We start from the raw sequence: 14185 nt of genomic DNA, 5'->3' as shown, positions 1-14185 counted from the left end.
TCATGAAGCGTGACTAAAGGATAATGGAGCAGAAAAGGATTTACTGTACATATCAAGGGAATAGAGAACAATTCACTATCTGGCAGATGATAGTGCATTGAGTTATCACATTCAACAACTACAGTATACTGATTAAACTACTAATATCAGGACTATCTTCTACTACCATAAAAACTCTACTTTAATTTGACATGAAGGGAATGTCACAAGTTTGGAAGAATACGAAGATGCATATCAGGAAGTTTGGCTCAAAAACGGAAGTTTGAGGCCAGCTGCAGATGATAAGTCTAATTATAATCAAAGCAATTTAGCAGCTGCAATTATTTTTACTTGTTATATTTCATTGATTATTAAAGACTTTACTGTTGCTATTTTTCCACTTTTATAGGTTTTGAGAGATTTCTACTTAAAGGAGTCATCACAGACTGTCTATGTTGCGTATAGTGTATTCATTACAGGTGTACTGGAACATTAGAACTTTAGTACGCATACAGAACTTCTTTAATAAAATCGTTTTAAAGCTATGTATTAATTCTAAGGAGTTATTTATAGTTAAAGACTGGCTGTGCGTTACTACTCAGACCTAGCCAGACGGAGTCCATGCCAAATCGAAGCAATAATCTCGTTCAGAATCATGCACATATTTAACCTCCAACTTTGCCATTGTTTTGACGAGTGATAGTTTACGCTATATGTGCTCACTATGGCTTGTTGGAATCGCTCAAGAATAAGCTAAAAGAATCTAGCAGCGAATCCGGGATAATCCAAGCATGTCACGAGATATGAATGAATTTATTAGAATAATCAAAATGCCCATTGGAAATGTATTGCAGATGATTGTGTTCTTTTATTGTGAAAATGACGAGCGGAGTTTTCGTGTACTGAGCTTCACTTGGTACCATCCTGTTCGTCAAGAGTTGCTCTTTCTCATGGTACTTGCGAATCTGAAATTCGTCTTTTGAGTGAAAAGATATGTGAGTACAAAGTGTCAGTACAATAGAAACTGTGCAACTTATAGTGAACAAATCGGTGCAGCTGGACCAAATCTCTGCAAACTTCTTGATATGATTATAGCACTACCTATAGCTGTGAATAAACTGTTTATTAAACTGTTTACAAACCTGTAAACTGTTTATACAGTAGGCTGTAAATTGCTTGTAAATGTATTGTGTTATAACTGATCACTGAAATATTGTGTACACAGTTTTGCCAATTAAACGTGATGTGTGTATACATTTCTATAAGGCACTACCAGATTGTTTAAACACTTACTGATCGTCTGATCACAAAGTTTTTTAAACACAACTCCACTAAGACAGTGCAATTGATCACGTGAGTGACATTAAAAATTGCTAAAACTAGCCAAACTAATCCTATTAATTCATTCTATGACTAGAAATAGATTATTTAAACACTTACTAATATCCTGATCACAGAAAATCGCAGCGGTTTGAGTACTAGAGAAAATCACTCCAAGCCAGACTACGGCCAGACGACCAGAAGTATAATATAACACTTAAAGCACCACCTATGCTTGTGTGTATGGAAAATACAGCATGAGGGGGCATGTCGAGGGGCTAATACCCACCTGAGTGTAGCATTTTTTTGCACACACGCATGGTGGTGCTTTAACTATAACTCAAAACTCTGTAAACAGACTTATAATACTATACACTGCACAGCATTAAAACTCTATATGCACTCCAATACAACTATATTTCATTAAAAATCAATCAAATATAATCCTCCTCAGATCAACAGAATAATTATTATATTATTGATGAACCAACAGACCAACCATTAGATAATAGACTGTATGCGTGGTTTATTTACTAACCGAAATATGATCGATTAGGGCTGTTTAGCAACCCTAATCGAGCTAACAGTCACCACTAATACTACGGACACAGCTCCTATTTTCAGTTGTTCTACTTTACAGGTAGAAGAATTTATCGCTCTGCAAGAAGTACTGGTAAGTGGTCTATTTCCCGAGATTCTACGAGTTTTGCATTTTTCTACGTACATTAGATCCCATCCATTTACCGTCGTGATGTATTAAAATATCACGTGTTTTTAGAATGTATACGGCAGTGCATATAGTCTATTACCCAGTATTAATATCATAAAAAATAGGGACAAACGGCCAAAGAGCCACATGTACATACATGTATCTGAGAACAGACAGTGGAAAGTAACAAGCAATATAGTTACATTGATTACTGAATATCATAAATAGAATTCTGTAGCTATGTCAAAGGGATATTGCACAGCACGTATTACAGTAGTCTTCTAACAATATTTTTATTACCAAACTTTAGAGTGTGTTTGGTCAACACGTGTACGAACAATTACATACGTAAGCACAATACATCGACCAGTAAAAATCATTTACTTTGTGGACAGCTAACTACACTTTAGTAGTAGAACAAAAAAGGTAATACTATAAAATTGAAACTATAAAGTAGTTAGTTAAACAGATGACAAATTTAGTATAACAAATTGTAGTGTTTACAACAGGCAAGATCAGAGAATATTGAACATGGAACACTATATCTTTGTATGCACAAATGTGAAAGGCAGAAATGATATAAAATCACCACAGTTAGCACTCAATCACACTGGTTAAGGATTACAGTTTGAATACGGTGAAGAAGATAGTTACTTATTGTGATTTTCTGACTGACAACACTACTACTATTACTAGAAGAAGTTAGAGAAAATGGCAGCTACTAACTGGTTGTTGATCAACAGTACAGCCATCATCCTATTGTACTGTATGATGGTGAATGGTAAGTGTGTAGACTATAGCACAATAGAATATATGTGTGGAGTGTATGCCTGTATGCCTGTAAATTATATTTAGCATATATGATCATTTTATAGCGACAACAGCTCAGGTCAGGCTGAGTGGTGGTATCATTGTTGAGAGTACACTGGTTAACATTTCCAAACCAGCAGAGATTGTCATCAAAGCATTCTTTCGAGGACGTGGCTATAGAATATCTCATGAATTGGTCCATGATGGTGATACCCAACATCTACTGACTACATATAAGAAATACTATTACCCTTCTGCTGTTGATGAGGAAGATTATGAATTGCTGGAAGCCTTAACTAATGACTCCATTAGTGTTGAGGATGGAAGGAGGTTGATGAACAATTTCATCTTCAAAGTAGAGGCAGCTGAAAGACAAGAAATCGACTCAAGAAATATTTGGTCTGTTGACTTCCTCTCTCCTAAGGATCCAGTCAAAGCTACATCAATCAGGCTACCAGTTACCAAATTTGTTGTTCTCTTCCATTACTACAAAGATTGCAGCCAGGCCAGAGAGATATGTGATCAATTAGGTACAGCTAGCTAGAGTGTCATGCTGGAGACCTTGGGACTTACTTATTACAAACATAGATCATTAGGAATGCTCAACTTTGTTTATTGCACACAGTAGGACATGCAGCTACCTTTGTAAATAATATAAATGATTTGGATTTTACGTATTACAAAAAATTATTTGTGGATTGAACTATATAGAAGGATGATGTGTATATGTACATATATGGGCAGGTACAGTTTACTTTACAAACAAACCTGAAATCTCTTAGCTAAAACATCTCTTAGTCTCATTTCCATTTCCAGTCCACCGAGTGTACGATCAAATCTACCAATCAGAAGACAATAATGTACATGACAACACCGTAATGTATATCTATTAAACAATAACACTAATGGATTGTACATAATGGATATGGTTATCACAAATAATGTATTGTTAGCACTGATGAATAACTAATGTGGATTCACAATAATATAATTGGGTTTTATGTAAAGTGTTGAGTTGATTTATAACTGAATTTGCTTAATTTCTCTAATAGAATGCACGCACAGCAACTGAAAACTGTAACTGAGGAATTATGCATATTTAATCGACAGGGCTCATTACAAATGATACATGAAGTTTAATAAAACTAAACCAAGTTAATGGGGTACACAGGCAGAGATGTTACCATAAGGGTGCACTATTTAGGGTAACGCGTGTGCAGTACCACACTTGCGATTAAGTGTCATGTGTAGGAAGCAAGTTTATCTGAATCATCCTTTGAATCCTCTCAACAGGAATCTTGTGTAACGATAATCATGACGCAAGGGAAGAAAACCGTGAGTGACAGTGGCAATTAAACAGCTACTAAGCGGACGAGAAACAACACCACCAATGCCCACATGGACTGACCAAGATGCTACATCCACTCACATAACATTGTCTGTTTTACACTATCAAATATATGTTTGAAATGTTTACATGGCAGGCAAACTCAACTTATACCTAGAAGCATCAGCTACTAGCCAACAGCAGGCAGCATTTGATAAAGATCTTACATGGCTCCAGGAATGGACTGCTTTGAATCAACAGTCACCAGTAGTAGTACTAGTACCAGTGGAGGCACAGCAAATTATGACCCTGCTGATCACAATGCAATGGAGCACCCTGCTAGCTACTTACCCGGATCAAGATATGGCTGCCTTCTTCATGCAAGGCCTCACAAATGGGTTCAGAATTGGGTACCAATATGGCAATGGCCATCTTAAGTCAGCAGTGAAGAACATGGCGAGTGCCAATTTCCACCCAAAAGTTGTAGAAGAATATATCGCTAATATGCATCTATTTTGTGGTGTTTGGGGATAACTCTGAACCTGCTTATTTGGCCTCTTTTTATTGTGTACCTTTGGAAAGGACCTGCCCCACGAGACAGTGAGAGTTGGGAGACCGATAGATGACATGTCCTACCCCAAGGCAAAAGTGTTAATGACGGAATCTCCTGTGCTCCCTTCGATATGTTGCTATCAACGATGCCATCAACCAAGTAATTTAATTAGGTCAAGGCTCCATCCTGGCCAAAGTAGACATAAAGAGTGCCTTATACTGCTCCCAGTATACCCAGCTGATAGATACCTGCTGCGAAAGGCTTGGGATGGTGGATACTTGCTTGCCTTTTGGTTTGAGATCTGATCCAAAACTCTTTAACGTGGCAACAGACTTGCTTCAGTGGGGCATGCAACAGCAAGGCGTTTCTAACATCATGCATTACCTGGATGATTTCTGGACATTTGGCTGCCTAGCCTCTGCTGAATGTCAAAACAATTAGGACATAATCAAACACACTTGTTCCTCTCTGGGAGTCCCTCTTGCTGTAAAAAAAGGTGAAGGATCTTTGACAACGCTAACCCTCATAGGAATCACAATAGACACAATCAAAATGGAAAAAAGACTGCCAGATAAAGATAAGCTAGCAAGAATACAATACACCGTGAGCAATTGGCTGACAAAGCATAGAGCCAAGAAAAGAGAAATACTATCTTTAGTTGGTCTCCTTCAGCATGAGACTAAAGTACTTCAATGAAGAAAAACTTTTGTGAGCAGAATTTGTTCTACTACTGCAAAGATAAAAAAGATGGATTACAAAAGTTCCTCAGTGTAGAGTTCCGCTCAGGTTTAAGCTGGTGGCACACGTTCTTGGATTGGCCTCAGTATGTTACGAAGTGCTGCTCCTCCTAAGGCCCCAGCTTACTACATTCAGATAGATGCTTCTAGTTCATGCGGATGTGGAGCCTACTTCATGGACAGTGGTTCCAATTGCAGTGGGATACTCAGTGGAAGCCTCCCCACATCATGGTAAAGGAATTATTGTCCATTGTTTTAAGTGCTGCAGTGTGTGGCCCCCAATTGGGAAGACAGAGAGTGATGTTTCAATGTGACCATTCCAGTGTGGTCACATCCCTGCAAAAGGGCTCACCCAAAGATTCTCCTAGCATGCACTTACTCTGTTGCCTGTGGTTCTTCATCTCATAACTTGTCTTGTGATCTAGTAATTTTAACTGATGTCTACTGTAGAAATTTACATGATCTATACTGCATTAGTAGTGGGAACTGTACTCACTTATAATGACTGATTTTCGGTACCGCCATATCCAAAACGCATGCCTCAGTTTAATACTCTTGCCTTGTTTTTATATAATTCCGAAATCAAATACGTCCGAACTTTGTTTAATGCTGTACACATATCTCATTTCCTGTACAGCCACTCTTCTGAGAATGTCATCTTCAATCTTAATCACATGCCACCGTCTGTTTGATGGTGGTTTGTTTGGTAGGGGTACAGGGCTCCAGATGGCAGAAATGTTAATTTTGTTTACTTACTATGCTGGATACCTTCGCTTGGAGGTTGTGATTTTGACAACATGAAGACTAGTGTTTTTATTTCCACTCAACAAGCAACAAATGTACTATTATTTATGGTTTTCAGCATTCAAAACTGTTGATCTCTAAAACTATATCAATGGCTTATGTATTGAGTACTTAGGTCTGTTGCAAGTTTAATTATGTACACATTTTACTATTACCAGTAGCAAATGTTTGTGTCGTAAATACATTAATGTACATTAATGCTCTTATTGTAACAAAAAGTTGCTCACCCAACTCCTTTAACTGTTAATTGTGGTACTTTCTCTGCAAAGCCTTGTTCATTGGATTGTATTAATTTATACTCTGCAAACAGGTAACAGCAAATGTAACTACATTACCAATGCTTATGTGAATCATAGTACACACACACACACACACACACACACACACACACACACACACACACACACACACACACACACACACACACACACACACACACACACACACACACACACACACACACACACACACACACACACACACACACACACACAGAGTTGTGAAATGGGTATATATCACTTCTGCACTACTACAGATCACTTTTAACAGTTGCATAACATGTTCATTCCAAAAGCATGCAGGGTAGCTTATAACTGATAACCTTACCCTATGCAACTGAAAGAATGCATTCCTGTATATTACAATTTGCTCAGGTTTACTAGAATACAACTATTAAACAGGAGCACAATCAGCAGGATATAGGAGTAGAGCATTTCAGTACAGTTTTGTTCTTTTCTTGTACTGTACACAAAGGCTGTTTGCATCTATAACAGTTGAACTTTCAGACACACTGCTTCACTAGGCAACTTGCAATGCAATTAAATTTTTTTGTGTGATGAGATAATGATCAACAACATGATCAGTAACTATAGTGAACAATTAAAACTGAGACAGTAATCTGTATTGATTAATAGTATATTAATCTGTGTATGTGCCACACACACAGTACGTGTTCTAATCTCCCTACTACACAGTATGTGACAAGAATTATATTACACAACTACAGTATGATACAAATCTTATTGATGAATATACAGTATGTAATTTTGTAACAGTTACTAAAGATGCTACTAGGGAATTCATATATGTAGTAAAACTGATGCACTATACAATAATTAAAGAAAAACATCACATATTTAGGAAAAACAGAGCAGCTGGTTATTTTAAATGCAGGAGGATTATGAAACCTCAGTTAGGACAAGTCACCAATAGGAACATGATGAGTACTTAATCAGCTTATTTTACTTTTCTAAAGTTTACGGATACTGTTTATGTGTTTGGAAACATTTTGTCCCTATGTTGCTACTGTACACCATCAAGCTGTATTTGCATGTATCAGAACTTGGATGCAGAAATGTTTATTATGGAGACTAATAACTGCAACTATTTAATGATCAAATTCATTTTGTGTACATCATTAAACCAGTTAGGCTACCCAAGCAAGATAAACAAATTCCTTTACAAAGCATGTGGTATAATCAATAACAACAATGGGATAGGGAATTAGTAAATAAAAGAGGTGTGATTACTACACTCTCCACATTTCAAGACAGATCTCTACAGGATGAAAGTGTTGATTGTTCTGATCATCTTGTTCATCACAGTGAGCTATGCAGCAGAAGTCACAAATGTTGTTCCAGGAATCTTCAGTAAGAAGGTGGTCAGTAATGGACTCCACTTACCAGCTACTAACACCTTCTCACCCATCACTACCCTCACTACTACAGTACACCTTGATCAATCCTACTCTATCTTCCTCCATTATCAGTTTACATTTTGGTCAACAAACGTTGATTTCTTCTCTAAGATAATTGTTAACGGAGCTGATGTTGGATCACTGATACACTCTGGTAAGCAGGCACACAAAACTCCCACAGGATTTTGGATGGCTAATTTGAATGCTGGACTATATACATTTGAAATACATTATAAATCTCCAGTAGCCTTTAACAATCCTGCTAATAATGACTGGCAAGGTGCAGTACTACAAGTGATGTGGTTTAAAGATGCTCGTTCTGTCTCTCATGGAATAAACTGTTACCCAGTCTCAACTCCAACTAATAACTACAATAATTGGGGTCCTATTAGAGATCTTCAAGTTATTCTACAACTACCAAATGATAGAGCAATACTGGCAGCTTATCAACTATCCACAGAGATGTCTTCACCAAGTCATGTGGTTACTGGTTTAAGTGTTAATGGATTTTACCAACAAACAACTCCACATATCCATGGTTACAGTTCATATCGTAGTCTACAAGGTACATGGGCAGGATACTATCATGATGGAATACATTATTTCAATGTACTTTACAGAAGTCCAACAACATTCTCCTTTACTGATTGTCAACATGACTACAGAGATAATAAGAACTTGTATGCTATGATGTTACCACCATCTTGTAGAGTTACTACAATCAATCCCAGAAATACTATAACTGTACCCTATACTGCATGGCCTGCATGGCGTGATACTGACCTCAAACACATCCTGGTTCTGTCTAAATTAAGTCATGTCATTATCATGTACCAGTATACTGGAGAAGGTCAACGTGATGACTACTACTTTGTTCTGAGGATCAAAATAAACTCAGTTGTTCAGAAACACACGGTATCTCACTCTGGTTACACGACATATTACGGTGGGTTTGGATTATGGCAGGGATCACTAAATGCAGGAAGTCACACCATTGTTGTAGAGAACCGTAATAATGGACCATCTTTAAATGATCCTCAATACTGGAAGACTAGAGCTCTGACCATAATATATTGTAACAGCTAATTTTTACAATAACGAATGATTTCTTCTTGGTAATATAGACCTCAAGCAAACGCTAGCACCATGTTGATTTATATCAATATATATGTACTCAGTAATACCATGTACATTGCTATTGCATAATCACATATGCACAGTAAAATAATATTAAATCATTAACATTTAAAGAGATGGTACTATGGTAATATGAACAAGTGTACAATTTGTCTACAATTCAAGACACACTGTAGTTAGTGTGTTTGGTAAACAAACAGAAACCATGCATGCTTATATGCTTATAGCGGCCACAAGCTGATTATGGGCACTTCGCTGGTCTTCTTAAACTGTTTTATGAAAACTGTTTTAAACTGTTTTACCTCAGTTATCTGAACCCCTTGGGACCAGGGGTGGTCCATAAGTCTGAAAGTCCATATCTCTGAAACTGTGTATAAATAACATTAAAATAGCATAAGAAAAAAATTTAAATTAGTATTTTCAAATACCCTAATAGAACAGTCACTACTCTAATAGAGCAGTCATTTCCGTAGTTCGGTTAACCGAGAATCCGGATAAGTGAGATCAAGATAACTGAGGTTCCACTGTAACCAGTATAGAAATCAGCTACAAACAAATCACCCTGTAGAAATATTTGCTGGGAACAAATCACTTATGTAGAGAGTTCAGCTAGAAACAAGTCACCCCGAAAAGAGTTCGGCTACAAACAATGAGAGTTTGAGCTACAGTTCAGTTATGTAAGAAGTCACTTTATTACTTAAGTGAATCATTCAATTTATTCAGTGTTAAACATACAAATATTTAATCAGACAAAAAGCTATACACACAATTGCTTCTTTTGCTCCACAATTAATTCCTGCAGTAAAGAAAAAAAAACAAGTTAAAAGGAAGCATGAAAGCCAGTTTATGGCCAGTATTGGCAGACTAGAGCCTTAACTGTAATATACTATTAATAATAGCTTTGGTATCAGTTCTCTCATCGTCTTTGTGGTAAACAGTTTACACACCACTTGGAATCACGTTGATGTTACATATATCTAGCAACACAGACATGCATTTAGTAACTAGCAACTACTACTTGAATTATTGTATGTGCACATTAATATTTATTTTACAAATTGTATTTTATACTTACCATAATACCATACCTGTTTCACTGCCCTTACAAAAGTCTCAATAGTAGCAGTGAAATTTATCCCGTATTTCACTGACAGCAGTGAAAAAGTTGTAATTGTAATTTCATTGGCTAGAATTTATGTTAACAATGTAGCGCCAATTAGTGTCGACGCATGTTTAGTACATAGTGACAAATTGCGTACATAGCAATGCTAATGCACAGCATGTGTATATGCAGCGAGTATGGTATTAACTGGGAATAGCATGGGTAGCAGTGAAATTTGGGATAAATACCACTCTTGTTGTATTGGAAATGGTAAATTTCCAATACAACACTCGTGATATTTATCCCAAATTTCACTGCTACCCATGCTATTACTAGTACAAATTACTTCTAAATTAGCTGTTTAGTTCACAGTCGAAAAATTGGGTCAATTAGGCCACATTTTGTCCAGGTCAGCAGGTTTCATCGACTTTAAGAAAATCTGGGTCTGACCCAAATCAGATCATGTATTAACAAGTTAAATTGTAGCATACACAAAAAAACTTGTGTGAAGCCATACTTTCTTATTGATCTGTGGTTATTTGTGTTCAAAATATTATTTCGTACCTATTTGATCACTATTTCTGCCAGCAGATGATCCTTCCTGCTACCTCTATCAAGCACTTCCTTATCAAATCCACCCTCTCCTGTCTACATTACCCAAGTGGTACATTGATTGAAATTTCTGTGGATACGTAGTTTTAGGCTACGTAATTGAGTTAGGTAAGGCTATTTAAACCAAGTTTTAAAGTGTTAAATCCTGTTGTCTAGCTCTGTTGTAGAAGACCACTGGTGACAACTCTAGTGCTAACAATAAGTCATCACTGGCTTCACCACCAGAAGCCATCAAAGCCCAGCGACTCATTAACAACAGAAAATATCACCATTACAGAAAGTGACATAATGATGAAGGAGCTATTCAACTACAACATATTTTAATACTGTAGCAGAGCAACTAGTGTACCAAGGCATTTAAAGGTGAAATAGCTGGCAATGACACTACGTATTGTTGGAATGTCCTGGTTTTGTGCCTCCACAAAGATATTCAGGCTTTGCCTTTATCCATTAATCATAATTATATTCCTGTTATGCCAAACAGTCAATTGTCACTTTATCTTAGCATGTACATAACTTGTGGTAGAGTTATGACAATTGCTTCACCACTTTGTGTAAACATGTTAGAAGTATTACAAGGGTGAAATGTCAAGAAAAAAGTACATTCACAGCTAATCAGTATCACAAGACTAGACAGGAATAGAGAATGTGCCTCTCTACAACTTCTCTTTCTAGTGATAAAGTAACAAGTTCTATGGAAAATGTTAAGGATGAAACACAGAACATAACTAGATGTTTAGGTGGATTGAGAAGTCGTGGTAATACACTAATATGTATAAGAATGTGATCAACTTGTGTAGAAAGAACTCTAATGGTTACTTTGCCATTTAGACTTCCTTCAACAATTACATGGCTTAGTGGAAAATGCTTCTATCATTGTAGCATTAATCTCGCATTATCAGATGAACCAACATCTCCTCATTTATTAGTTACAAACCTTCTCCGCACATTTCTCAATTGCAGTTGAATACAATATGCCACTTGTTCCCGGATATGTAAAATTCTATGAAAACAGAAAATAGATGGGAATGGAAAGTGGGGATGGTGATGACAGATAAAGGTCATCATGTCAATATCAGGGGCGGATCTAGGGGAGTTTCTGAGGTTTCCAGAAACTGGTCAAGTGTATTCAGGTAATCACAATTATATTTTGCAATGATTTGCAATGGTACAAAGTTCAGATCGAAATACTCTATAATAAAGCAGTCAACCATGCACTTTAATAGAACAGCTACATTTTGTATTTCTCCTAAGAACTGTAAGTAGCTAGCTAGCTACTTTATTTACCTGTGCCAACACAGTAAAATAATAGTCCAAAATCCTATAACAGAGTGTTAAAATCTGAAAATCTTCCTTGGGGGCATGCTCCAGAACCCTAGAACAACATCCATGTCTGTTGTATGTCTGTGTCTGTTATGCTAAGTGGCTCCATGAGGAAGCCTCATAACTATTCATGATGTCCTTATAACCTCCATCTTGACAAGTATACTGAAGCTGACACACCCCATCATGTGATTATTGCCATGACACTACAGGTACAACTTCCCACATCTACTATTGCAGGTACTCTCAGTTAACTAGAATACTTTGTAACCTCTTCATGTTTAATGGTCATCCTGTTTATGGAAGTATCTAGCTTTCATTGTTGACAACTTAGCTAGTCTATATACGTAATATACCGAATGTAGTCCATAAAAATCCCAGGCAATCAATGCAGACTACTGGTAAGATAGTCACTAACACACTGCTCTATTGGAGTATTTTAATGCAGAGGTTTACTGCTCTATAGGAGTGTTTCGATCCTTGTAGTGAAAGAATGCAACAATACTGCAAAGAAGCATCAACAACTTGAACATTGACTTGATGTCCTTTATTAGGGATTTTCCATTAGTCATTCCCGTTCCTGATAGCTGTTTCTGTCCTGTTCCTGCTTTCATAGAATTCTACTGTTCCTTAACATAAAATATATTACCTCCATGGATTGAAAACTGTCACTTCTAATTCTAGGTTGACTTTGTAGCCCATACGTCTCTTCAATAACACAATACTTTTTTTGGACATCCAAGGAAACACAGATAGCTTGCATGTCATGCTCATATCTGGATTAAGCTCAAAAGACTTCAAGACACAAGTCATGGGGCACTCATGTGTACTGTTAAGGATGAACTTCTAGTAGTAGCATTCATCAAAACAGTTGATAGCCTTGGAACTGTTGTTGCAGCTTTATTACACTTCATGCCATCACTGTAATACTTCTAGCTTGTTTACACGATGTGGTCAAACTTACCAAAATGGTCATCACAACTCTACCACAAGTCCAATACCATACAAAGTGGAATGGCACCATTTGCTAGTAATACTAACTATAAGGTGTAAATTTCACACCTGCCAGATAATTGTAATTAACAAATTTCACATCTAATTGATAAGTACAGCAGTTATGTCGTTGGAATTTCACACCTAGCTGACAACTGAACAGGTGATGAAGTACTGATAGTATCTGAAGTCTAAATAAGGACAATAATAAAGCAACACAATGGTCAGTGTAGATTGCAGTGTCATCATCAATAAAACCACAACAAAGAAATATCATGCATAATTGTGCATGAAGACACTAATATATAAACACAAACTCAGGATTATGCTGACAGTTTGCAAGTGTTTACAGAAAATTAAAAAGACAATGAAGATCATTGTGCTCCTCTTTGCGTTGTTCATCACAGTGAGCTATGCAGCAGAAGTGACAAATGTTGTTCCAGGAATCTTCAGTAAGAAGGTAGTCAGTAATGGACTCCACTTACCAGCTACTAACACTTTCTCACCCATCACTACCCTCACTACTACAGTACACCTTGATCAATCCTACTCTATCTTCCTCCATTATCAGTTTACATTTTACATCAACAATAAGAACAATGACTTCTTCTGTAAGCTGGTTGTTAATGGAGCTGATGTTGGATCACTGATACACACTGGCAAACAGGAACATAAAAACCCCACTGGATTTTGGATGGCTAACTTGAATGCTGGACTATATACATTTGAAATACACTACAAATCTCCAGTTGACATCAACACACCAGCTACTTGGGACTGGCAAGGTGCAGTACTACAAGTGATGTGGTTTAAAGATGCCCGTGCTACCTCTGATGGAATAAACTGTTACCCAGTCTCAACTCCAACTAATAACTACAATAATTGGGGTCCTATTAGAGATCTTGAAGTTATTCTACAACTACCAAATGATAGAGCAATACTGGCAGCTTATCAACTATCCACTGAGATGTCCTCACCAAGTTATGTGGTTACTGGTTTAAGTGTTAATGGATTCTACCAACAAACAACTCCACATATTCATGGTGACAGTTCATATCTTAGTCTACAAGGTACATGGGCAGG

The 14185-nt window shown here is 36.9% G+C and overlaps 1 protein-coding gene across 3 annotated transcripts in view; it reads right to left on the bottom strand.

Annotated features, from left to right (window-relative positions):
- The window catches only part of LOC136257291 (hypoxia up-regulated protein 1-like), a 146564-nt gene that overhangs the window by 17103 nt on the left and 115276 nt on the right, over positions 1 to 14185 (bottom strand). For all 3 annotated transcript variants that reach the window (XM_066050412.1, XM_066050407.1, XM_066050421.1), the window contains 2 exons: positions 6467 to 6539; positions 3587 to 3656 (listed from right to left, as the gene is read on the bottom strand). In XM_066050412.1, the coding sequence (XP_065906484.1) occupies positions 3587 to 3656; positions 6467 to 6539 (143 nt within the window). The remainder of the gene's footprint in view (positions 1 to 3586; positions 3657 to 6466; positions 6540 to 14185) is intronic.

The sequence above is a fragment of the Dysidea avara genome, chromosome 1, assembly GCF_963678975.1.
Source record: "Dysidea avara chromosome 1, odDysAvar1.4, whole genome shotgun sequence".
NCBI lineage: Eukaryota > Metazoa > Porifera > Demospongiae > Dictyoceratida > Dysideidae > Dysidea > Dysidea avara.
This window is presented reverse-complemented; position numbering and strand designations above follow the sequence as displayed.